Source organism: Eptatretus burgeri, chromosome 14 (assembly GCF_056783735.1).
Source record: "Eptatretus burgeri isolate ZD-2024b chromosome 14, Ebu_testis_v1, whole genome shotgun sequence".
Taxonomy (NCBI): domain Eukaryota; kingdom Metazoa; phylum Chordata; class Myxini; order Myxiniformes; family Myxinidae; genus Eptatretus; species Eptatretus burgeri.
Window position 1 is genome coordinate 68,121,886 of NC_140974.1, and position 27,063 is coordinate 68,148,948.

At 45.0% G+C, this 27,063-nt stretch overlaps 1 protein-coding gene across 6 annotated transcripts in view; it reads left to right on the top strand.

Annotated features, from left to right (window-relative positions):
* The first annotated feature begins 355 nt into the window (after positions 1 to 355).
* LOC147013524 (32 kDa beta-galactoside-binding lectin-like) overlaps positions 356 to 27,063 on the top strand; it is a 72,104-nt gene continuing 45,396 nt past the window's right edge. For 3 of the 6 annotated variants that reach the window (XM_085855382.1, XM_085855386.1, XM_085855385.1), the window contains exons 1-2: positions 3,476 to 3,610; positions 18,221 to 18,319. In XM_085855382.1, coding sequence (XP_085711508.1) covers positions 18,275 to 18,319 — 45 coding nt within the window. In that variant the 5' untranslated portion in view covers positions 3,476 to 3,610; positions 18,221 to 18,274. Of the gene's footprint in view, positions 2,568 to 3,475; positions 3,611 to 18,220; positions 18,320 to 27,063 lie in introns of those variants that run through there. The other 3 variants (XM_085855383.1, XM_085855387.1, XM_085855388.1) reach the window with 3 other exon arrangements.

The window sequence follows — 27,063 nt, forward strand, 5'->3', positions numbered from 1 at the left end:
TTCCTGACATGTCAGTAATCACAACCCTGCTTCGTCATTTGCTCAAGAAAGATTAACATTGCAATGGCAGCCAGAGCAGGCAGCGGCATTCAGTAAGCTAAAACAAGCCATATCGTCTGCGCCGGTGCTCATATTATTTGACCCATCAAGACCATCTCTTGTACAAGCTGACACATCAACCGGTTTGGGAGCCTGTCTGCTGCAGGATGGCTGGCCGGTCGCATATGCTTCTCGTTCACTCTCCGCTGCGGAAGAGAACTATGCCCAAATTGAGAAAGATGTTAGGGGTGATATTCGCCTTGGAGAAGTTTCACCACTATGTCTATGGATACAAGACTGAGGTGCAGACTAACCATCCACCTCTCTTGACAATTGTCAAGAAACTACTGTACAGAGCTTCACCAAGGCTGTAGTTGATGCTACTCCGACTTATGCATTATGACGTGTTTGTAAAATATGTTCCTGGGAAGATGCTGTACATTCCAGACACCTTGTCAAGGGCACCGAGCGGCTCAGTCCTGATGTATGACACCATTTTCGAGGACATGCAGTTGAGGGTGCATCAGCTAATGACCCATCTGCAAGTCAGTCAGAACAAGCTGGACCGTTTGCGTGGTGCCACTGCAGATGACAACGATTTACAATTACTGGCCGGCTGCATTCTGAACGGCTGGCCAATGCACCAGACCAACCTTCCTGTGTCCAGCAAACTTTTCTGGCATCTCAGGGATGAGCTGCACATGGCAAATGACATGATTTTTGTTGGTGAGCGTTGGTAACTCCTGCCACACACCGGTCTGACATTCTGCGGCAAATACATGAAGGCCATTTTGGGCAAGAGAAATGTAAAGCCAGGGAACGCCAAGTGGTCATTTGGCCAAGTATCAACTCAGATATACAATGTCTGGTTGCCAAGTGCTGAACATGTGCTAAGTTCAGACCAGCTAACATTAAAGAGCCACTTTTGCCACATTATCTTCAGCTGGGGCCATAGCAGAAAGTGGGAGCGGACATTTTCCACTTCGCCGGAAAGGATTTCCTCCTGATTGTGGATTATTTCTCCAAGTATCCTGAGGTCATAAGCATTTGTGGGCTCACTGCAAAGCATGTCGTCGAAGCTCTGAAGTCCGTGTTCGCCAGACATGGCATACCCAAGGAATTATTTATGGACATCATGCCATTTTCCAGTCCTAAGCTCAGGAAATGTGTATGAATGTCTGGGAAAGCATGAGTCAGGACACTCATCATCGGAGGCCATCCATGATTGTTGAAACTCACTGGTGGTCAAAGGATGAAGTAATGAGAAAAGTGTTTGGGTCATTCTCAAAAGCAGACTGTGCTTTGTACATTGATATAATTATGACGTTGACAGAGATTCAAGAGAATGTGAGGTCCAATCCTGAGATGTACGTGAAAACCAAAAGATACACAGAGTCGCTGCTAAAATACAAGTCCATTCTCACTGCTCAAATGTTCTTTCCCTTTTTGAGTCTACATCACCACTGTCAAAATATCTGCAAACAAGTGAAATGGATATATTGGCAGCTCTTCACATGGTCACTGGAACACAAAAGGATCTCAGAAAGTGTGTGAGGGATTTCAATGTTTTCAAGAATGCAGCCGACAACTTTTTGGTGGAGTGAGACAATGACAAGCTGCTAGAGACAATGACAATCTGCTCCTGGAGTGTCTGCTCACACTCCTGTAGTGTCCAGGAGGATTGTGAACTCGAAGTGCAGGCCGCTCTGCCTGCTAAAAGGATCAGGAAAAAGAAAACCATGCCAGGTGAGTCCAGTGAGGAGGAAACAGCAAGTGACGCAACTACATCCTTCAAGATAAATATGCATAACGTAATTTTTGACAGAGTAGCAGAGAGCATCCATCCTCGTTTTCCAAAAAAATTGGACACTGTATGCTGACTTTGCAAGTCTGAACCCCAAAAACTTCTCAGACGTTAATGAATGTAGGCTTAAGACAATTACTGGAGGAGTTCAGCAAACGCCGACTTATATATGATAAAAGGGCCACTGTGGATAATTTGCAGTCTAGATTAACCAGTCTGGCATCGCACTGGGACAAGTTTAAGACATCATCATTAGAGACTATGTGTTTAGCATAGCAAGTGAAGTTCCTATTCAAGATCATGGCCAGGAATGTCAATTGGAACTGTTAAATAAGAGCTGTTCATCATAAAAACTGTGCAATTTGTGTCTCCAAAATTCCATGGAGATACAACTTGCTGACTGTTGCTTATCATGTTATTGACGTGGCCGACAAGTTATGATTGACTCTATCCATCACACATGTTACATATGAAAGAAGCTTCTCTACTTTGAAGTTCAAGAATCGATTGAGAACTATTATGTCACAGGATTGAGAAGGAAACTATTATGTCACAGGATCTTTCAAAGGTGAAGAATCACTTTAATAATTTAATAACTCTCGTATGGAGTCTTTTATTGTGATGGTGACAGAAAAGGACATTCTCCCTAAACTGGACTCGGATGGGGTTATCGATAGAGTGGCCCAAAGGAGTGAACTCTTGCGACGCCTGCTGATTCCCAAAGGTAAGACACGTTTTTCACAACTACCTGTTTGCGACGTGTGCGGCTGTGCACAAAAGACGTTTAAGTTACTTTGAGGTTGGTGTACATGTTGTGTTGTTTGAAAAACAAATATAAATCGGTCATGCAGATTGATCTTTTAAAAATCTGAGTAAAGAAACAAGTTCCATACCCACGATAATAAAAGATTCGGTTATTTAAAGTCGCTCTGCTTAATTAAACGAGTGAAGGTTAATCCTGTTCATTAATTCAACATTAATTCAACCCTCCAGGGTTCCACGCACAGTATCACCTCACCATTCGATCACATCGAAAAAATCGACAAAGGCAATTGGTTGAGCGCATACCTCCACCACGCAACGCCTGATCCACGAGAACATATCGGGCCCAATACATTTTTTAAATACCATTCTATACATCGTTTTTGGCCATATCTCTCAAAGGTGAATAATCACTTTAATAATTTAATAATTCTCGTATCCAGATCCGGTTTCGGATCTTCCCCAAATTGAATCAATTCATCCTTACCACACACCCAACCTGTCCCCCAAGTTTCGTCCAAATCCGTCAACAACTTTTGAGATATCGTGCTATATATCGGTTTAACCCTATCTCTCAATGGGGAAGAATTACTAAATAAATTTATCGGATTCAGATCTTCACCCAAATTGAATCAATTCTTTCTTTTCACGCACCCAACCTGTCCACAAGATTTCATCCGGATCCGTCCACAACTTTTTGAGATATCCTGTACACAAACAAACAGAAAGGAGTGAAAACATAACCTCCTTCACCTTCGGTGGTCGAGGTAATAAATCGATAAATAAACATGCTTTCGATTCCCACGAACTCGTTTTTCGTCATCTCCAACTTTAATGTCCATCTCCAATTAATGAACAACTCCAAGATCAGAAGCAATATGGACAGGACCCACCCACCAGCCACCATATATCAGGATCAGGAGCGATTCAGGACATATTCTGAGGGAGCAGGCAAAGCGAGTGCAACGCATCTGAAGCAGTCCAAGCGACCTATCCTACTCACCAGTAAGTACTATTTACATTTAATTAAAACGATATTTACATGGTGTAAATGTCATATATATATATATATATATATATATATATATATATATATATATATATATATATATATATATATATATATATATATATATATATATTCTTCTTAAATACAATTTACATTTAATTAAAACGATATTTACATGGTGTAAATGTCATACATATTCCTCGTAAGTACAATTTACATTTAATTCAAACGATATTCACATGGTGTAAATGTCATATATATTCTTTGTAAGTACAATTGACATTTAATTAAAACGATATTTACATGGTATAAATGTCATATATATTCTTTGTAAGTACAATTTACATTTAATTAAAACGATATTTACATGGTATAAATGTCATATATATATTCTTTGTAAGTACAATTGACATTTAATTAAAACGATATTCACATGGTGTAAATGTCATATATATTCTTTGTAAGTACAATTTACATTTAATTAAAATGATATTTACATGGTATAAATGTCATATATTCTTCGTAAGTACAATTTACATTTAATTAAAACGATATTTACATGGTGTAAATGTCATATATATTCCTTCGAATGCTTGCTAACCCAATTAGAATGGCACTCAAAAGAGCGCATACCTCCGCCAGGCCAAACAGTTTGCATTTTGTATCCAAATGATAGGCTGGATCTGGATATGGATCTGGATCTGAACCAAAATATTGTTACGTTTGAGGGGGGGGGGGGTATGCATTCAAAGGGTAATTAGGATGTTTAATTAGGTATGCCATGCTGTTCGAGTTTACCAGGATCTCGATGTAATAAGTAGCAATTCAGTGGTGATAAGTTGTCTAGTAAATGTTCATTTCTTCAAGGGGGGAAATGATAATTGTCAGGTAATTAGATAGGGACACGGGATAGGGTAAGTGTGTTTGCGTAAACCCCTTTTGGTATTCTCTGGAGACTGGCCGTGACGTCACAGGACAGTGCAGCGGATGGCTCCGCCCCGTGATCACGATTGGCAGAAGGCGACGGCGGTGGGCCAATAAACGGCTCGATTGGAAGTGACGAGGACAGGAGGATATAAAGGTTCTGTTCGGGGTCGAAAAGGAAAAGGAAGAGGAAGGAGATCTGGACAAAAAAGATCGTGTTTTTTTGGTGTGGAGGCTGTTGCGCGGAGAGCATCCTTGTTGTTGTGCTGATTCGATCGTGTTCTTCATCGTGTCTTGGAGCCTTGCTGAGCCTCGTGCCTCACCTTGGTTGGCTCTGGGGTTCTGCTGACTCAGAGTACGGGGTCGAACGGCGGGCGGACCTGCCTCCCTCTCCTGCTCGCAACTTGGCGCCAGAACTGGTTCCCTGGCGGCTGTGAGCGGACTTGGGCCAAGACCAGGAGGTCAACAGCACCACGGTTTCTCCTGCCCCCCTGACGAGAGCAAGGCCAGCTCGTCCGACGCCGATCCAGGGACAGTTGCGTCCACACCACGGTCCAGCCTGACCACCAGAAATAGCTACGTTTTGTGTGTGTGTGTGTGTGTGTGTGTGTGTGTGTGTGTGTGTGTGTGTGTGTGTGTGTGTGTGTGTGTGTGTGTGTGTGTGTGTGTGTGTGTGTGTGTGTGTGTGTGTGTGTGTGTACTTGGCGCCTTAGAGGGTTTGAGATCTCTATATTCATTGGAATTGTCTGTGTTTTTCCCCACGCCCGATCCCACACCATCCCGTCGAATCGCCCCGGATCCCTCTTCTTGCCGAGTCTTGTTATTTCTGGTTAATAGTAAAAACGAATAAACATCATCAACTCAGTGATAAATAAGAACAGAGTTCAATTTGTTCGACCACTTTATTAGCGTGGAACGACAATAATTAATCAAACAAGTATTGAACAGGTTGAAACACCCACAACATCCCTGGCTCCGGTTCAGGCTGCGCATGCGCACTGGCACAGGGGACCGTCGATATGTAGAAGTACCGTAAAGTACAATGTTCTCTATCTCCCTCCGAGTCTTTATTATGTTAATATATAAAGGCTGAGAAAATATTAAGTTTAATGAATGAACTAAAGTTGATATCGCCCATCGTGTGACTATTCCATGGAGTAGTCCTTGTGCCAGGCAGGCACGCTGGTCACTCTGGTGGATCGGCGTTGACCTATTGCTGGTGCTGGTGGTGTCACATCGGGCCCCAGTGGGGATGGGGCTCTCGGGGTTTCAGGGGCCGATGGTGGCATCTGAAGGATCGCGCGCCTCGGTGTGCCTTGTCCTGGTGCTGCTGGCGTGTCTGAAACGGGTGTCGTCTTGCACTGGGGTGTGCATACTGACGTCAGTGCCGGCGTGGGCCCCGTTGGCGTCGCAGATGTCACGGGTTCGCTGTCGAGGTCAGGCAGTTGCGGTGTTACAACGGGTGCAGGTACCGTGATGCGGGTTGCAAGATCATCATAGATAGACCGGGGTGGCAGCTGGTCATTGCGAACTGGGCTAAACTTGCGCAGGACTTTCCTGTTCCGAAGTGTGACTCTGCCCGAGCCGTCGATCTTGATCACGTATTGGTCATGTTGGCGTACCTCCACAACACTGCCTGTCTTGTCCCATTTTTTTGGGTGGAATCCTGTCTGGTTCTGTACGCGGACTAGGTCCCCTACAGCAAGTGGCGGAAGGCGTTTGGTGTGTTCTGCCCAGGTGTCGGCTGTGCGGATATGACGTTTGCGGAGGGCCTCCTCCCTCGCTTTCAGGGTCTCATGCCAAGTGTCATGCGGTCTGTACTTCCCGGGGATAATTGGGATGAAATCGCGTATCGGGCGGCCAAAGACACACATTGCCGGGGAGATCTTCGTGTCAGGGTCAGGCGTGTTACGATATTGTAGTATCGCTCTCTGCACAGCGTCAGTGTCAAGTTCTCCCTGCGGGCTGGTGTTGTCCGTGATAAGTCGTTTCATTGTCTTAACTCCAATCTCCGCGTGACAGTTGCTGTGAGGGAAGGCCACCGATGACAAGCGGTGGTGTATGCCCCATCTGTGCAGGAATGACCTGGTCTCGGTGGAGGTGAACTCCGGTCCCCCATCCGACGCGAGCTCTTCTGGTGTCCCGTACGTCACGAAGGCGCGACGTAAGTGGTTTATGAGTCCGGCGGCGCCACCCGTCGACTTTGAGATGATCGGCCAGTTCGAGTATCTGTCCACTGTCACAAGGTAGTGTGCACCCCTGTGTACAAAGAAGTCCGAGCACACTGCCTGAAAGGGGTAAACGACCGGAATAGGTGGAGTTGGTGGCGCTCCAGGCTGTGATGGTGCCATCCGGTGGCAGTGTTCGCAGTTTTTCCGAGTGGCGCTGATGTCGGCCGACATGCCTGGCCAGAATACAGAGGATTCTGCACGGGCGGTCATCATTGATACGCCCTGGTGGGCAGCGTGTAGGGCGCTCAGCACATCGCCGCGGAGTGAGGGTGGTATGACTACTCGGTCCTTGTATAGGATCACTCCATCTGTCGATGTAATGTTCTCGTGGTACTGGTGATAGTCGCTAATTGTCTCTGGCATCTCGATTTTTGAGTCGGGGATGCCGTTCATTGTCATTCCCTCCAATATGTGCATATCGCCATCGCTGCTGGTGGCTTCCCTGACGCGATCCCATGTTACTGATCGCAATGATTCGAGGCCCGCGGCGCACCATGCCAGGTTGTCCTCCTCGACGTCGTCGTCATACTCCAGCTCAGTTTGGCGTAGGAGGGACAGGACGTCGGTGTGCGTGCTTGGTTGGAGGTGGATCGCTATGGTGGCATTGTCATCTGGAAGGTTCATGAGTGGAGGTCGCGTGGTGCCAACCGGCCTGCGCGACATGGCATCTGCCGCCTTGTTCTTCATGCCCGGGATATGTATGATGCGGAAGCGATAACGCAGAGTCTTCTCCTTGGGGTTCCTGAGGCGGGGGTTGCGTATGTCGTCAAGTGCTCTGTCCGAAAGTAGTTTCAGCAGTGGTTTGTGGTCTACCGCAACGATCAGGTTCTCGCAGCCCAGTACGAAGTAGCGCGCCTTGTCCAAGGCGTCCGCGACTGCGAGAGCCTCGCCCTCTATGGGCGCGTATCTGGATTCTGCCGCATGTGTAAATCTGCTGCCGACCAGGGTTATTTTCCATCCATCAGTGCAGCAGAATGGTCTAACTGGCACGCATCGGCAGTGCTTTTGAAGCAACCAGAATCCGATTCCCTCTTTCGACCAGTCCGTGGCGATGCATGTTGGCTTAGTTTTGTCAAATATGCGGACACCGTGTTCGATTTCTTGTACGATCACGTCTTTCGACTCGCGGAATATGTCCTCTAACTCCATGGACCACTGGAAGCGTTCTCCACTTCTCAGGAGCTTCCGGAATGGCTACATTCGTTCGGCCATACTAAAGGCGTATGCCACCTGGTTGACAAGCCCGAACCACGATCTGATGTCGGTGATGTTACGCGGTTGTGGGAAATCGTGGATTGCTTCCAGGTAGCGGCTGCACGGTCGCACGTCGGTCATGGTGATGGTGAAGCCCGCGAAGTCCACCGTGGGTGCGCTGAAGACAAACTTCTCCGGGTTGAGGATGATTCCATTCCGGCCGCATATATCCAGCCATTGGACCGTCTGGAAGTAGCTCCCCTCAATCGTGTCTGACCATAGTAGCGCGTCATCTACGCACTTGGTCTTGTTACCAATGTCCGCGACGATCTTATCGTATCGTCGTGAGTAACCGTCCCCCGATGCCATATACCCTTGTGGGGCAGATAGGTACCGGTAGCGCCCCCATGGAGTGATGAAGGTCGTCTTGTGGCGGTCGTCCTCGTGTAGGCGGACGCTATGGTAACCGTTCCATGCGTCGAATACTGTCTTGCGCTTCCCGTTAGGTACGCGTCTCGCCTGGTGGAACGGGGATTGGGTGTGGTGGGTCTCGCGGAACGCATGCTTGTTCAAGGCCTGAAAGTCGACGGTGCGTCGCGGCTTGCCATTCTTTTTCGCGCAAATTACCATGCGGTGACACCATGTCACCGGCGTGCCGACGGGTACTTCCTCCAACACGCCGAGCCGAACGTCCTGGTCGAGGCCTGCTTTTACCTCATCTTGCCAATGTATGGCCACGGAGATGGGAGTGTGATGGGCAACCGGTGTCGCGTTCTCACTGAGCATAAGACGTAGTGGCGGGCCGGTCATTCTCGGTAGTGGCTGGTGTGGGCACGTGTTGAATGTGCTCTGAGCATACATCCTGAGTAAATGTGATTGTAGTGCCTCTCTGTTGGCCTCGGTCGCTGGCATGGGGAGTGCGGTCGGCTTGGTCGGCGGCTCCGCGCGTCGCGGGCAGTCGCACAATTCCGAGGTCGTCAGATTCACCTCTCCGAGTGTCGGGAATCTGTCCGAGATCATTCCCAGGTCCATGCAGGCCGCGCGGGAGAGGAATATGCGGTCTGAAGAGTCTGTCACGTACGCGATTTGGCGCGTCTCCAATCTCCGAGCGTCGTCACTGTTACCGGCGAATCTGACTACCATGGCTCCGAGGATACGAATTCCTCTGTTGTTTGCGGCCTTCATGGTCATGGATACAGGTATGAGGTCCTCGGTACTCAGGCCCATTTGTTGGACGACTTTAATGCCGATCAGGCAGCTCTGGCACCCCGTGTCTGCCATAGCGGGTAGGGTTACCGCGCGGGTGTGTTTCAGGAGGTTAAAACCCAGCGCTTTGTAATCCTCGCGCTTGTTGGTGAGAGTGAGGTTGATGTATGGCTGCGGGTCGGATATGCGTTTCATCCACTTATCGCACATATCATCGTACAGGTGGTGAGCGAGGGGAAGCGCGCGCATTTCGTCCTCTGTGCTGGCCATGGTGACCGTGCATAGCTCGACAAAGGCTGCCGTCTGCTCGTCGTACATCCCGTCGGTCTCCTTAGATGGGGGTCTTGCCGATCGGTCGCCCAGGCACGCCTTGTCGAGGTGATTCTGGCGGCCACACTTCCGGCACTTTTTACCGTATCCGGGGCACTCGGCGCGTCTGGCGCGCCATTGAGGCGTTTTGCCGTGGCCCACCTCGCCGCAGTAGATGCATACTCCTTCGGGCTTGGCCTTCCGTTTTTCCGGCCTGGCTCCTACTCTGGCGCGGACGTCATGTCGCTTTCCCCGCCGATACGAACTACTGATCGCGTCCGTGCTCTGAGTGTCAAGCAGGCGCGATGCTGAGCGTTTTCCAGACTCTTTGGCCTCGATATACTCTATCATGTCCTTTAATGGCATGTCCTGGTTCTTCTCACCAAGTAGGTCAAGTTGTATTGCTTGGTCCGCGATGCCACGGGCAACCACATTGCGCAATATCTCTTCCGTGAAGTCGTTGACCTGATCGCACCCCGCCTTGGTGCACTTCATTTCATACTTGCACGTGTCCGCCTGCCCCTTGATGCGGGCGTGGAACGACCGGACGGGCTCCTCGTGTCCCTGCCGCATGTTAGACAGGGCCACACAAGCTACCATCGTGTTCTCCGTCCGGACGGCGAGCGCCTTCATGGCGGCGAGGACGTCTTCTTCATCGCTGCCCACGAGGCTCCTACCCGCCGCGCGAGTGAGGTCCTTTCTCAGCTCCTCCTCACAGCACTCCAGTAGCTGCGTGACTATGTCGGGTCCGACAAGCTTAGTATCTGTTTTGTATTCGCCCCAGCGGGTTATGAAGTACGACCAGGCCTCGCCCGTTCCGGCCAGTGCTATGGAGGGACGCTTGAGTTTCTCCATCTTGGCATTCGAGCTCGCCGCCCTGGGGGCGGCGACGTGCACAGTGGCGTGTATACTCAACATGGCCGCCACCACTGCCGCCTCTGCGTGTGTAGCCATATAGTCACAACCCTCGATCGGGCACTCTGCTTCCACCGGCGCCATAGGAACAGTTATTCTGGAGTAAACGTTCTATTTTCGGTGATGCACACGTGTGTACAGTGTCCTGGGGGCGAAGATTGGGTACAGGACCCGAGAAATCCAAACTCACTGTCGACGTTCTCGTGGTCCGTTTTCACCCAGTCGTGTCCTCTTCAGCACCGACGATCTTCACTCGACTGCATCAAGTTGTTTGATAATTATAAATAAGAACAGAGTTCAATTTGTTCGACCACTTTATTAGCGTGGAACGACAATAATCAAACAAGTATTGAACAGGTTGAAACACCCAAAACATCCCTGGCTCCAGCTCAGGCTGCGCATGCGCACTGGCACAGGGGACCGTCGATATGTAGAAGTACCGTAAAGTACAATGTTCTCTAAGTGAAAAGTGACTCGTGCCACCTTCCTCGTCCCGTTTGCGGTAGAGCGATTAGAACCGCCATGTTTGGGTTATAAATAAATAAACCGCCTCCATCGTTTCGGCATTGCTCGGGGGAAGGGGGGAGGGGTGTACAAGAGTTGGCGGACCGGTGGGGATGGTAGGATAATTTAAGGTCTGGGGTGCGGGGGGGGGGGAAGAGGGGGGCGGGGTAAGAGAGAGATGGAGGTCCGGTGGGGGTAAAAGAGCTGGAGGGCTGCTGGGGGTGAGAGTTTGAAGACCAGGGAAGTCGGAGAATGGCTGGGGCGAGGGAGGGGGGAAGGGGGGTTGGCATGCCGGGGGGGTAAGAGAGAGATGGAGGTCCGGTGAGGGTAAAAGAGCTGGAGGGCTGCTGGGGGGTGAGAGTTTGAAGACCAGGGAAGTCGGAGAATGGCTGGGGCGAGGGAGGGGGAAGGGGGTTGGCATGTCCGGGGGGTAGTGTTGGAGGGTTGGGGTGCGGGTAAGAGAGTTGGAGGTCCGGTGGGAGTAAAAGCGTTGCAGGGCTGCTGATGGGTAGGAGAGTTGGAGGGCTTGGGGGTTGGAGAGTTTGAAGACCAGCGACGTCGGAGAATGGCTGGGGCGGGGGAAGGAGCTGGCGGGCCGGGGGTGGGGGGTAAGAGAATTTGAGAGCCCGGAGCGAGGCAGGAGAACTGCCGGGGTCGTGGACAGGAGAGCCCGTGGGCTGGGGAGGGGGCAGGAGAACTGCTGGGGCGAGGCGGGCAGCGGCTGGCTTGGGGAGGTAGTGAGGAAGGCGCAGTTGAACCAGATTAACAACTATTCAACTCCACAACCCTGAGAGGGTGGTAAGCAGAGCTCAAACTCCAGCCATAAAGCCTTTCCACCCAAACACGAACACCTCGGGGATAGCACACTGCATCACTCTCCCAGGGTCTGGACATAGTCAGATGACCCAAGCCAGCATATTTGTTGCCAAATCACGTTTCAACCTTCGGAAAATACAAGAACACGATTGAGTCATTCACCAACTGCAGAAAATGTTCGAATAAAGTCCCCTCGACAGAATGCCAAAGGAGATTCGAACAACCCCCCCCCCCCCCAACGCCCACAACCATCAATGCCCTGTTCCTGTCAGTTTGACCAGAGGGAACTTCCCAGCTCAAGTCAATCACAAAGGAGCAAGGGCAAGTACCCCATGAACACGCATCAACCATGTATCGACACCACCGTCTGCCACATCAACATCCACCATCCGATTGGTGTCACACACACACACACACACACACACACACACACACACACACACACACACACACACACACACACACACACACATACACACACACACACACACAGACGTATTTATAAGATGACTTTATAGACTGCAACCTGAGACGACGATTTGTGCGCAGAAAATGGATTTTGCTGCCATCTCTCAATTATACGATTCCTACACCATTTCGGGTAGCTGACAACATGCCTGACCTCGTGTAAAAACTTTAACTCTGAAATCCTGCCAGTATTTCATATGGAAAGGTCAAAGTAGGTGATGGTGGGCTAAAAAGTTCAATTTTGAGCCCTGATGGCAACTTCGTCGTGCAGTATTTTCCCTATGAAATGAATTTGGGACTCAGTTTTGTGGACTTTCTTGGATACTACTGGCAAACCGATTTTGAAGGCTTCGAGTGGTACATACTTGATTCAGTAAAATTGTGAAATTTATACTTTTGTCAAAAATATTGTAATGCACTGTAGGTTTCTATAAGTTTGATCTTCAATATCTAGAACAGGATCTGAGATAAACTTTCCAAAATCAGTGACCCATTAGTGTGCAGACAAAACCATTTGAGAATACAATTTGATATCCGCAGTTGCAGAGGCGACGGTGGAGCAAGGTGGTATCTTTGATGGGAAGCCTGTATCATGTGCTCTGATGAAATATGCCCATTTCATAGGACTTCATCTGTTAATCGACATTGAGCCAGTATTAATAAAATTCTGATAAGTGGAATGAAAACCTACTCGGCAGGAATGTCACAGTACTCCACTTCGACGAGATCCTCATGATCCTTTATAAATACATATTGGCCAGCATCAGCCATTCCCACACACTTCTTCAAACATTCGCAATGTTTACTCCATTTTAGTGGGCTAAATGTATGAATAAGGTCGTTTTAAAATATTTTTCAGTGCATAAAGCAATTTAAAGATGATGTTGTGCTGGACATGACGAACTTGTGACGATTGACTTGGCCTCACAATCGTGCAGATCATGTGACATAAGTTAGCATTCTGATTGGTCAAGATTCAAAAAGTAGTGCACAATTCATGCTTCAACGTGGATAAATAGTCCAACTTTAAAGGTTACACAACATCTCAACTGGCAGAAATCAACAGTTAAACTTTTGGTATATGCTGGATCTTATCTTGTTCCCTGAATACTAATGTTTATATTTTAGAACTTTTGACCTCAGAACGAAACGGAATGATAAATGGTTTCAGGTTGCAGCCTATTGCAGCTAACATATGTCGAGCAAGAAATTATATACGTACAGTCCTCGTTTAACGTTGTAGTTACGTTCTTGAAAAGTGTGACTTTAACTGAAACGACTTTAAGCAAATCCAATTTCTCCATAAGAATTAATGACAATATGCAGGGGGGGGGGGGGTAGGTCCCAGGGAAAATTTTATCGGCAGCCAAGACTTTATTTCAATATTGTACATCGCTCCTTCCCAATTCCATATCCAGCTGACACATGACATCATTGCCGGGAACCGAATGAAGGGAGTATGTACTCAGTTTTTATCCCGTTTGTTTATTTGTTTTCTTTCTTGTTTGCCCGGGCGATATCTCAGCCATCCTTTGAGCTAGGAAGCTGAAATTTTGGGACAAAAGTGAAGATGTGATTTGGCAAAAATGGTATTTACTTTTTTGAATAATCAATTAATTGATTTATTAATTACTTCTTTATTTTCTTTCTCATTTGGGCAATATCTCAGGCACCTTTTGAGCTCAGACTCTGATATTAGGACATGACAGTGAACAAGTGATTTGGCTATAAAGGGTAGTTTTGATTTATTGATTTATGAACGAAACGATTCATTATTCATTACCTTCGCATTCTGCGAAAGGTTATGTATTGGTCGCTGTGTATTTATTTATTTATTTATTTGTGAATATGTGTGTGTGTGTGTGTGTGTTTGTTTGTTATTCGCATAACTCAGAGAGTATTAAACCAAATCGCTTGAAATTTGGTGGGATGATGGGTTATTATCCAAGGAACATTTGATTAGATTTTGGGAGCGATCGGGTCAAGGTCACAGGTCAAATTCGTATTTTTACCATAGCGCGGTCAATTTTGATCTAATTGGCATGCAACCGATGCCAAAATGTTCAGAATTCATTGCCCAATCTTGTGATGGGCGACTTGACACAATTATGTCATTACCCTGGTTAGCGGTTGGGGGTCAAAGGTCAGTGGGGTCACGACCTTTCAAAATATGCGGTTTTTGTCATAACACGGTCAAATCAAAACCGATTTGCATGAAACCAACACCAAAATGTTCACTGATCTGTTCCCCCCACTCTCATGCCAAGAACAAAAAAGTAGCGGAGGCGAAGGTATGCGCTCTACCGAGTGCCCATTCTATTTTTTTGATGAATTACTTAATTTTCAAAAAGTTACAGATTTGGATGAAACAGGGGTGGTTTTGGTATGGTATTAGCCAATTGATAAAGAAATTAATTATTTTACAATTAATATTTGTTTATTTTAATTTCGCATTAATCAATCAAATATTATCTTTCTTGTTTGTTTTCTTGTTTGTTACTTGCGAAAATGGAAGATTTTTGAAGTATATTGGTTGATTGTGTGCGTTGTTGCGTTTGTTTGTTTGAATGTTTATCGCCTCAAGGTCACACTTTTAAACTGATCTTCACCACATGGTAGAGTTCATTATATGCAAGAATCCTATTGTTTTTGAGGTCAAAAGGTCAACATAGGCCAAAGATCAACAAATCTGTGAAATTTCTGAAATCCTCAATATTCATCCGATTGACTAGAAATTTGAACAGGATTTCCATATCCGGTCACTGAATTCAACCACCAATTACTTTTGATGTCATCATAGACCAAAAGGTCAACATAGGCCAAATTTCAAAAAGTCTATTTTCGTCTGATTGCGTTGAAATTTGAAGAGGAGTTGCATATTTGGTCATTTAATTTGACCACCTATTATTTTAAGTCAACATGGACCAAAAGGTCAACGTAGGCCAAAGATCAAAAACTTCGGTGGAATTTCTAAAATCCTCAATTTTCATCCCATCGACTTAAGATTTGAAAATAATTTGCATATCTGAACTGAATTTAACGAATAAGCTTGAGGTCAACAAAGGCCAAAAAAGTCGACAGTCATTTCTAAAAGTCAATTTTCATACATTTAACTTGAAATTTGAAGAGTATTTGTGTATTTTGTCATTGTATTCAACCACCAATTATTTTTTAAGGTCAAATTTGTTTTATAGATTTCGCAAGTATCGCTGTGCATGACATCTTTCTTGTTTGCTTGTTTTATGTGAGCGATATCTCAGTCATCCTTTGAGCTTGGCAGCTAATATTTGGACATGACATTGACCAAGTGATTTGGTTATAAAGGGTGGTTTTCATTTAATGATTAATGAACTAATCGATTAATTATTTAATTTGTCGATGAATCATTTCATTTTCAAAAAGTAACAGATTCTGATGAAACAGTGGTGGTTTAGGTATGCTCTTTGCCAATTGATGAATTATTATTCATTATTAATTATTTACGATTGTTATTTATTTATTTTTATTAGCCTGGTGTTGGCGTAGTGGTTAGGGTAGCGGCATGGGATCCAAAAGGTCCTGAGTTCAAACCCTGTTGGCCGCTTGAATTAATACACACCAGGAGGTTGACTCAGCCTTTCATCCTTCCAAGGTCGGCAAAGTGAGTACCAGTGTACTGGGCCTGGTGTATGCCCCGGTTAGAATAGGTGTACCATATCCCTGTGTCGTAAGAGGCGACCAGGGTTGCGTCAGGAAGGGCATCCGGCGTAAAAACATGTGCCAAGTCACTTTGTGGATCATACGGATGATCCGCTGTGGCGACCCCTAACGGGAGCAGCCGAAAGAAGAAGAAGATTTATTTATTTTTATTACATAATTAACCAATCAATTATTGTACCCTGCTCCATCCTAATTCCATCTCCATGTGCTACACGGTGTGTATCAGTTGTACACATTCATTTCACCAGTACACTTGTACACATAAACTAAGTTTTTGTTTTTTTTGTTAAAAAAAAAATTTTTGGGGGGGTATATACAATGTCAAGGCTCGTATGACAGCTCGCACATATAACGTACAACAAAGGGAGCAGGAGACGAGAGGGATGGGAGAGGGAAGGAAAAAACAGTGTGGAGCAGAGACATGAGATCTGTGGAAGGGAGATGGATGGGGCAGGGTACACAGGGTAAACAAGATGGACACTAAAGGGACTTTCAGGTCCTTACACAACAGAGACTTTCAGAAAGGAAAGCAGGGAATTTGAAGGAGGTGGCTTTGGGGTGGATTATCAGGGGTAGAAAAGATGGTGGTTTTGGATGGGGGAGAGGATAAGCGATGGTGGTGAACAGCTGATTTTTGAAGACCTGGAGGGAAGAGTCGAAATGAAGAGAGCGTTGGAGTTTATTCCAAAGGTGGGATAAAAGAGGAATGAAAGAGTGAAGGTGAGCAGTGATTATTGATTTTGGTAGTTTTACCAGAAGGGGTTGCTCGTGGACCTTGAGCTCCCTGTGGAAATATGGAAGGGACATATCTCAGACACAGCAGGGGGGGGGGGGGAAGGCCGAAGAGGAGACGGCCAAAGACAGAAAGACCACCGACCTGCCTGTGGTGAGAGAGTGAGAGGCCCAAAGACTCAGCCTCATCGTGGAAGATTCCAATGATCCTAAGTGCCTTGGTTTCCACAGTGTGAAGCCAAGAAAGGTGAGGGGGGGAGCACCAGCCCAGAGGGGAGAGCAGTACTCCATTAGGCTGTCGATGAAAGCTTTGTATGTGGTCAGTTCAGGTGTGCCAAGGAAGGACTTTGCACGACGGAGGATACTCAGTCGGTGACTGGCTTTGGAGGCCAGCTTGGAAATGTGGCTTTCCCAGGAAAGATCATGCCAGATCGTGAGACCCAGAAGCTTGAATGAAAGGACTTCTTCCAGAGGATTGTTGACAAAGTAGATGGGGGGTTTCCAGACAGTCCTTTCATAGAGACATAGTGAGAGTGTGAGATTAGTCAGGATTGAAAGACATGTTCCATGTGTTGGACCAGCAGCTTGTGATTTTTATCCAGATCTGCAGAGAGTGAAGAGGCTGCTGCTTGGTAATATGAGGGATGACAGATCTTATGGCAGAGGGTGGAGTCATCAGCAAAGAGATAAAGGGGATTTTCCAGAGAGTCAGAGAGATCATTGATGAAAACTTGAAAAAGAACAGGGCCGAGAACACTGGGTGGGGTGGGGAGAGGGGAAATGCTTCCAACGGTGGTTCGCATCCATTGTCCTCCCAGCCTGCCGATAGAGATCGACACTCATCTTCACCAGCGAAAAATAATTATTCATTCTCATGCTCAAAAGATTCGTTTTCTTGAGCAATATGATTTTCGTTTTAAAATCAAACTTGTAGCGTCACGTAATTACCTCTGCCATCAAAGGTGGATAACAGGTTATGTTTTAACCCCTGTTTGTTTGTATCTATTTGTCTGTCTGTTTGACTGTTAGCAGGATATCTCAAAAAGTTATTCGGACGAAACTTGGTGGACAGGTTAGGTATTTGACGAGGACGAATTGGTATGTTTCGGTGAAGATCTGGATCTGGATACGAGAATGTTTTTATTTTTTATAAAGTGATTGTTCACCATTGAGAAGAAGGGCCAAAAACGATATGCAGCATGATATTTCAAAAACTTATTGAAGGGTTATAATAAAACTGGGTTGGATGAGTTGGAGAGACGACAAGAACAAGTCAATTTGATTTTGGTTCAGGTTTGGATCCAGATCCGACCTATTAGTGGGATACAAAACGTACACTGTTCAACCTGCGGAGGTGTGCGCTCTTCGGAGTGCCATTCAAGTTTGTGGATTTTTCATCTCGATTGTGGCAAACAATCTATTTTCCCCACATTATCCACCTCCTATATTTGTAATTGGAAGAAATAATTGTACGGATTGTGTAATGTTCAAAATCTTCTTTGCGAATCAATTGAAGTGTTTGTTTTGAATGCGTCATTCATACAATATCGGCAGGACCTGATTAACAAACAGTTTGTATATTCATTCCTCCTGTCTCTCTGTGTAAAGGCAACTTGAAAGGAGGGAATAAAGCATTCCATCGTCACTGGCGAAGAGCTCACCATGGAGTGCAGTAGTCATGACCTCAAAATATATGTTGAAAACCCTGTGAGTAAAACTGGCATTACAGAATGATGTGCACACTCTTAAACACACTCTGATTTGTATTTATTACTTCGTAATGTTTTTTTGTTTTGACAAGTATGTTGATCGCCTCCGTTTGTTTGTTTGATCCTTGCAAAATCAAAGATTTTTCAAGTGTATTAGTCATTCGATTTTGTGATTTTGTTTGTCTATCTGTTTGTTGCCGACAGGTCACAATTTTAAACCGATTGTCAAGAAACTTTACAAAGTTGTAAAGGTAGTCTCATCTGAGAAGCCTCTTGATTTTCAGGTCGATTTTGTAAAATCGTAATTTTTCATCCGATTAACTTGAAATTTACATATTCCGCCACTGAATTGGGAAACCAACTATTTTTGAGGTCAAACTTGTGAGCCATACGTCGAGTACGTCGTAAATCCTCTTCAAATTGCATAGGTCAACTCAAGGTCAGACTTATAAAATCAAATTTCATCTGAAAAATCGCTAATTTTCATCTGATTTAACCTGAAAAGCGAGCAACAATTGCATAGGTCAGGTCAGGTATGGGAGCATGCGCCAGAGCAGCGCGACGCTGTGTCCACTTTCTGCCAGTACTCCAGGGGCCTCCGTCTGGCCATCCCCAGGCAGATGCCAGGCCCATCCCCATCTCTTTGAGAATTGCAAAGCGCATCACTAAATTTGGAAACCTGCTATTTTTCAGGTCAAAAGATCAACATAGGCCAAATTTCTAAAATCCTCAATATTAATTTATTTATTTATTTGTATACGACACTCGAGGCTTGGATGAGAGCTTAAAAAAAAAATCAGATAAAAATTAAGGATTTTAGAAATACCACCTTAGTTGTTGACCTTGGGCCTATGTTGACATGATGGTCCTTGTTGACATCAAGAATAATTGAATTTTAATCCGATTAACTTCTAATTTGAAGAGCATTCGCATATCAGGTCATTGAATTCAACAACCTATTATTTTGATGTCAGCATAGGCCAAAAGGTCAACATAGACCAAAAGGTCGACTTCAGCCAAATTTCAAAAATCCTCTTTTCATCCAATTGACTTGAAATTTGGAGTGGATTTATATTTCAGGTCAATGAATTCAACGAGCGAATTATTTTTGAGGTCAAAAATTATTATTCAAAAGGTCAACATAGGCCCAAGGTCAACAATTTCGGTTGTATTTCTAAAATCCTCAATTTACATCCGATTGACTTGAAATTTGAAGACGATTTATTTCAGGTCACTGAATTCAACCAGCCAATTATTTTTGAGGTCAACATTGACCAACAGGTCAACATAGGCCGATGCTCAACAACTAAAGGCCCAGTCACACCTTGACGTTTTAGCCAGCTTATGCCGATTTTTGGAAAATTTATGTAAAACGCTGGTACACGTCGAATATAGTTATGGGTACGTTTTCTTTATGTTAAGGCCCGGTCACACCTTGACGTTTTAGCCAGCGATGGCAACTTATTAAAATGTATGTAAAACGCTGGCTTACGTTGAACTTTTGATGTTTTTTTTAAAGATTCGGACGTATTCATAGCGACTTGGTCTTATGTATAACGCATTGGTAACGGACACAGAACGTTTCGTTGTGTTATAGATAACTTATACCAATGAATGCTGAACCTGTTGTTGGCCTACACAACCGATGCCCAACGATAGTCTAACTAAAGGCCCGGTCACACCTTGACGTTTTAGCCAATGCATGCCGATTTTTGAATTTTTTTTCTAAAACGCTGGCACACGTTGAATACGTTATGGGTAAGTTTTGATAACATTGAGAGCACGCTGAAAAACACTGCCATACGTCGTTGTACGTTGGCTTTAAACGTTGTACTTTTTGGTTGTCCTCAAATTTTTTCATGCTTGAAATTTCATGACGTATGACTCACACGTTCCGCTACGCTGGCCACAAGTTGTGTGCACGGTCTGCGATCGTTGACAGACGTCAACACATGCTTCTTATAAGTTAATCATAAGTTGAGACACGCCGAGGTAATGTTTAGCGGACCCGAAACTTATTTCTAACCTATGATTAACGTGTTGTTGGCACGTTACGCGATCGTTGCCACACATCGACAGACGTTACTTTTAAGTTACTCATAGGCTGAAAGACGTCGGTATAATGGATCGTCCTTGCGTCAGCGTCCACGGCCATGGCCAGGACACTTATTTGCAGCATTCTTCAAACTTTTCTTCGGCATGACGAGGATGTTCACACTTCGATGTCTAGCTTGGCTATGATTCCAATTGTCCATCGGCAGCGTCTATTTAAAATAGTCGAGTTTGAGCGTTTTAACACGTTCAGAAGAAACGCTTCAAATTTCCAAACCCCAGCGTCAAAAAACAAAGGCGAGTGACAGCAATTTAAATCGTTCATTGCAAACAATGAAAATAGCTGAGTGGTACCGTTTAAAAGTCGTTGAGTGTAAAAAAAATCCAATTGTTGAGCGCATGCGTCTACTTTCAATAGTGGAGATGCAGCCATTTAAATCGTTGAGTTTATCATTTAAATCGTTAAATCGTTAAACGCAAGGACGATCCATCATAACCCACACCCTCCCCCTCACACTCACCTACTACTGCCAACATGAACAAACTAATACTGATACTGATACTGAAACTGATACTGTTACTGCTGACATGGACATCGACTCAAAAAGGACTCGAAAACACTCTTGGGTTCCCCTTTTATGAGCAGCATTTTTATATACCAATTCCCAAAACCGCTGGGAACACGTCTTTATATGGCAGTTGTAAGCTAGAAACACGTTCATTTATTTATTTTTGTCGACCGGAAGACGTCATTGGAATACGTCTGCATACGTCGATGTGTGTTGGGACTACGTAAAGAATTGGTTCAAAGCACGTCAAACATAAGTTAGAAATAAGTTTCGCGTAAAAAAGACATTACCGCGACGTGTTTCGACTTATGAGTAGCTTATAAGTAGCCTTTGTGGACGTGTGTAAGCGTCCACATATCGTGTGTAAAACTTATCCTCATCGCATGCGAACGTGTGTCATACGCCGAGTACGTCGTAAAATTTTGAACATGTTTAAAATTTCTTGACGTACTCTTCTTAATACGACATATGATAGCGTACTTTAAGGCCCGGTCACACCTTGACGTTTTAGCCAACGTATGCCGATTTTTGAATTTTTTTTCTAAAACGCTGGCACACGTTGAATACGTTATGGGTAAGTTTTGATAACATTGAGAGCACGCTGAAAAACACTGCCATACGTCGTTGTACGTTGGCTTTAAACGTTGTACTTTTCGGTTGTCCTCAAATTTTTTCATGCTTGAAATTTCACGACGTATGCCGGCGTATGACTCACATGTTCCACTACGCTGGCCACAAGTTGTAGGCACGGTCTGCGATCGTTGACAGACGTCAACACATGCTACTTGTAAGTTAATCATAAGTTGAGATACGCCGAGGTAATGTTTAGCGTACCCGAAACTTATTTCCTACCTATGATTAACGTGTTGTTGGCACGTTACGCGATCGTTGCCACACGTCGACAGACGTTACTTTTAAGTTACTCATAGGCTGAAAGACGTCGGTATAATGGATCGTCCTTGCGTCAGCGTCCACGGCCACGGCCAGGACACTTATTTGCAGCATTCTTCAAACTTTTCTTCGGCATGACGAGGATGTTCACACTTCGATGTCTAGCTTGGCAATGATTCCAATTGTCCATCGGCAGCGTCTATTTAAAATAGTCGAGTTTGAGCGTTTTAACACGTTCAGAAGAAACGCTTCAAATTTCCAAACCCCAGCGTCAAAAAAAAACAAAAAAAAAAAAAAACAAAGGCGAGTGACAGCAATTTAAATCGTTCATTGTAAACAATGAAACTAGCTGAGTGGTACCGTTTAAAAGTCGTTGAGTGTAAAAAAAATCCAATTGTTGAGCGCAAGCGTCGACTTTCAATAGTGGAGATGCAGCTATTTAAATCGTTGAGTGGCAGCCTATGAACCTACCCGTGGACACGCGGACGCAAGGACGATCCATCATAACCCACACCCTCCCCCTCACACCCACCTACTACTGCCAACATGAACAAACTACTACTAATACTAATACTAATACTGATACTGATACTGTTACTGCTGACATGGACATCGACTCAAAAAGGACTCGAAAACACTGTTGGGTTCCCCTTTTATGAGCAGCATTTTTATATACCAATTCCCCAAACCGCTGGGAACACGTCTTTATATGGCAGTTGTAAGCTAGAAACACATTCATTTTTTTTTTTTTGTCGACCGGAAGACGTCATTGGAATACGTCTACATACGTCGATGTGTGTTGGGACTACGTAAAGAATTGGTTCAAAGCACGTCAAACATAGGTTAGAAATAAGTTTCGCGTAAAAAAGACATTACCGCGACGTGTTTCGACTTATGAGTAGCTTATAAGTAGCCTTTGTGGACGTGTGTAAGCGTCCACATATCGTGTGTAAAACTTATCCTCATCGCATGCGAACGTGTGTCATACGCCGAGTACGTCGTAAAATTTTGAACATGTTTTAGACACACTTTTTGTTACGTCGGCATACGCTGGCAAGATCGCCAAGGTGTGACCGCGATTTTGACCCTTCCATTTCTCCGGCAGTTATGATTTGAATCGTTGTGCGTCAGCCTTTTAATAGGCTACGCCACGACATCGTCGGCGATGCGTGCAACGCGCTATGCCTGAGTTAGACTATCGTTGGGCATCGGTTGTGTAGGCCAACAACAGGTTCAGCATTCGTTGGTATAAGTTATCTATAACACAACGAAACGTTCTGTGTAGTTACGAATGCGTTATACATAAGACCAAGTCGCTATGAATACGTCCGAATCTTTAAAAAAAAAACATCAAAAGTTCAACGTAAAGGCCCGGTCACACCTTGACGTTTTAGCCAGCGATGGCAACGTATTAAAATGTATCTAAAACGCTGGCTTACGTTGAACTTTTGATGTTTTTTTTTTAAAGATTCGGAAGTATTCATAGCGACTTGGTCTTATGTATAACGCATTGGTAACGGACACAGAACGTTTCGTTGTGTTATAGATAACTTATACCAACGAATGCTGAACCTGTTGTTGGCCTACACAACCGATGCCCAACGATAGTCTAACTTAGGCATAGCGTGTTGCACGCATCGCCGACGATGTCGTGACGTAGTCTATTAAAAGGCTGACGCACGATTCGAATCATAACTGCCGTAGAAATGGAAGTGTCAACATCGCGGTCACACCTTGGCGATCTTGCCAACGTATGCCGACCTAAGAAAAATGTGTCTAAAACGTTGGGGCACGTCAAATACGGTATGAGTAAGTTTGGTATACGTGAGTACAACGCTAAAGTATGCTATCATACGTCGTAGTAAGTAGAATACGTCAAGAAATTTTAAACATGTTCAAAATTTTACGACGTACTCGTCGTATGACACACGTTCCACATGCGACGGGGATAAGTTTTACACACGACATGCGGACACTTACACACGTCCACTAAGGCTACTTATAAGCTACTCATAAGTCGAAACACGTCGCGGTAATGTCTTTTTTACGCGAAACTTATTTCTAACTTATGTTTGACGTGCTTTGAACCAATTCTTTACGTAGTCCCAACACACATCGACGTATATAGACGTATTCCAATGACGTCTTCCGGTCGACCAAAAAAAATAAATTAACGTGTTTCTAGCTTACAACTGCCATATAAAGACGTGTTCCCAGCGGTTTTGGGAATTGGTATATAAAAATGCTGCTCATAAAAGGGGAACCCAACAGTGTTTTCGAGTCCTTTTTGAGTCGATGTCCATGTCAGCAGTAATAGTATCAGTATCAGTATCAGTATTAGTATTAGTAGTAGTTTGTTCATGTTGGCAGTAGTAGGTGAGTGTGAGGGGGAGGGTGTGGGTTATGATGGATCGTCCTTGCGTTTAACGATTTAACGATTTAAATGATAAACTCAACGATTTAAATGGCTGCATCTCCACTATTGAAAGTAGACGCTTGCGCTCAACAATTGGATTTTTTTTACACTCAACGACTTTTAAACGGTACCACTCAGCTATTTTCATTGTTTGCAATGAACGATTTAAATTGCTGTCACTTGCCTTTGTTTTTTGACGCTGGGGTTTGGAAATTTGAAGCGTTTCTTCTGAACGTGTTAAAACGCTCAAACTCGACTATTTTAAATAGACGCCGCCTATGGACAATTGGAATCATAGCCAAGCTCGACATCGAAGTGTGAACATCCTCGTCATGCCGAAGAAAAGTTTGAAGAATGCTGCAAATAAGTGTCCTGGCCGTGGCCGTGGACGCTGATGCAAGGACGATCCATTATACCGACGTCTTTCAGCCTATGAGTAACTTAAAAGTAACGTCTGTCGATGTGTGGCAACGATCGCATAACGTGCCAACAACACGTTAATCATAGGTTAGAAATAACTTTCGGGTACGCTAAACATTACCTCGACGTGTCTCAACTTATGATTAACTTACAAGTAGCATGTGTTGACGTCTGTCAACGATCGCAGACCGTGCATACAACTTGTGGCCAGCGTAGCGGAACATGTGAGTCATACGCCGGCATACGTCGTGAAATTTCAAGCATGAAAAAATTTGAGGACAACCAAAAAGTACAACGTTTAAAGCCAACGTACAACGACGTATGGCAGTGTTTTTCAGCGTGCTCTCAATGTTATCAAAACTTACCCATAACGTATTCAACGTGTGCCAGCGTTTTAGAAAAAAAATTCAAAAATCGGCATACGTTGGCTAAAACGTCAAGGTGTGACCGGGCCTTTACAGAAACGTCTTCCCAGTAAGCAGCTTTCTCAGCTGCGATTAGCAGATTCACCCATTATCTTTACACAATCAGAAATCAAACTTTTCGTGAAGGAATACTTTTCGAAAATACTTTCAATGGAACAAATAAATCCTGTCAGTGTCGCGTCGATCTCCGTAGGCCTGCCAGTGTTGTGTGCAGATGGGCGTTCCCAAATGGAAAGACCCATTACTTTGGATGAACTTGGCGCTGCCCTGCACGGCCTTGCCATTGGGAAAGCACCTGGATTGGATGAACTTACAACCAAATTTTACAAGAAGTTTTGGCACTTATTGGGTCCAGAACTCATTAACACCTTCAACGCAAGTTGCCAGCTTGGAGAGCTACCTCGGAGTTGCCGACGAGCTCTTCTTACCCTCATCCCAAAAAAGGGAGACATGCTGAGAATTGAAAATTGGCATGCTATCTCCCTGTTATGTACGGACTATAAGATATTTTCAAAAGCACTGGCATCACAACTTACTCCTTATTTATCCTCGTTGTTGGAAGAAGACCAATGTTACTGTGTCCCAAAACGTTCCATCTATGACAACATCTCCCTTGTGAGAGACATCATTGAACTGTGCAAGGAAAACCCAAAAGATTTAGGACTTCTTCTTCTTCTTGATCAGGAGAAAGCCTTTGACCGTGTTGACCATCGGTACCTTTTCGAAGTACTTGAGCGGTTTGGACTTGGTTCGACGTTCATCTCTTATATTAAAATACTATATAATAATATTTATAGTGTGCTTAAGATAAACAATGAACTTGTTGCACCTTTGTCGATTAACAAGGGAATTACACAAGGTTGCCCTCTTTCTGGGTTGCTTTATGCTCTCTCCATCGAACCCCAACTGGTTTCTTTGCGCTGTAGACTAACAGGGGTTAGTTTGTCCCAGCTTGAACACCCCATCAAGGTACTGGCATACGCCGATGACACATGTGTGTATTCGTACAAGATATCAATGACGTTAACATCGTTCGTTATTGTTTGTACTTATTTGAAAAGGCTTCTTCAACCAAAGTAAATTGGAACAAAACGAGTGCCCTTTGGCTCGGTCCGTTGTGCTACTTGGCGCCAAGACTTCCTGCTCCACTGTCATGGGCCAATGATGGTGTGAAATACCTTGGAGTGTTCTTAGGTAATAATACCACATTAGCAAAAAAATTGGGCTGGTCTGTTTGAGTTGTTGAGGGTAAACTGCAAGAATGGAAAGGTCTGATCACACAACTGTCATATCGTGGAAGGGTCTTGGTCATCAACACACTGGTGGCCTCTACCTTATGGCACAGGTTCTTCGTGCTGCATCCTCCAGCGGTGTTGCTTCAACAGCTCCAGAAGTGCTTCGTGTCCTTTTTCTGTGACGGAAAACACTGGCTGCGACCTGGGGTCGTCAGTTTACCACTGACCGATGGAGGACAAGGCCTGGTCGACATAAAGAGCCGGCTAATGGCCTTTTGACTCTCGGTTGCTCTTCACATGCTATACACGCGACCCTCTCCACCATGGGTCAACGTCGCTCATCACCTTTTGCAACAGGCTGGGAGGCTAGGCTATGACCACTCTCTTTTCCTGATGGACCTTTCCAAAATCGACACATCCCCCCTCTCTGGTTTCTATCAGAGCATGCTAAATGCGTGGCAAGCTCTGACAATAACAAGAGCTTCACATTCTTACATGAAACAGATGTTTCTGGAAGAACCTTTGTTCTACAACTCCCTTTTCCATGATATGCCTGCTGATAGATGTTTTATTCAACCCGACAAGGGCGTTAAATCTGTCGCAGATCTTCTCAGCCCAAACGGCAGCTGGATCGGAGCTGATGCATTGGCAAGCCTGGTCGGTGTGCGATCCTCTCGAATCGTGGCACGCATATTATGTAGTGTGCTTTGGAGATACACACAGCTTGCACCTGC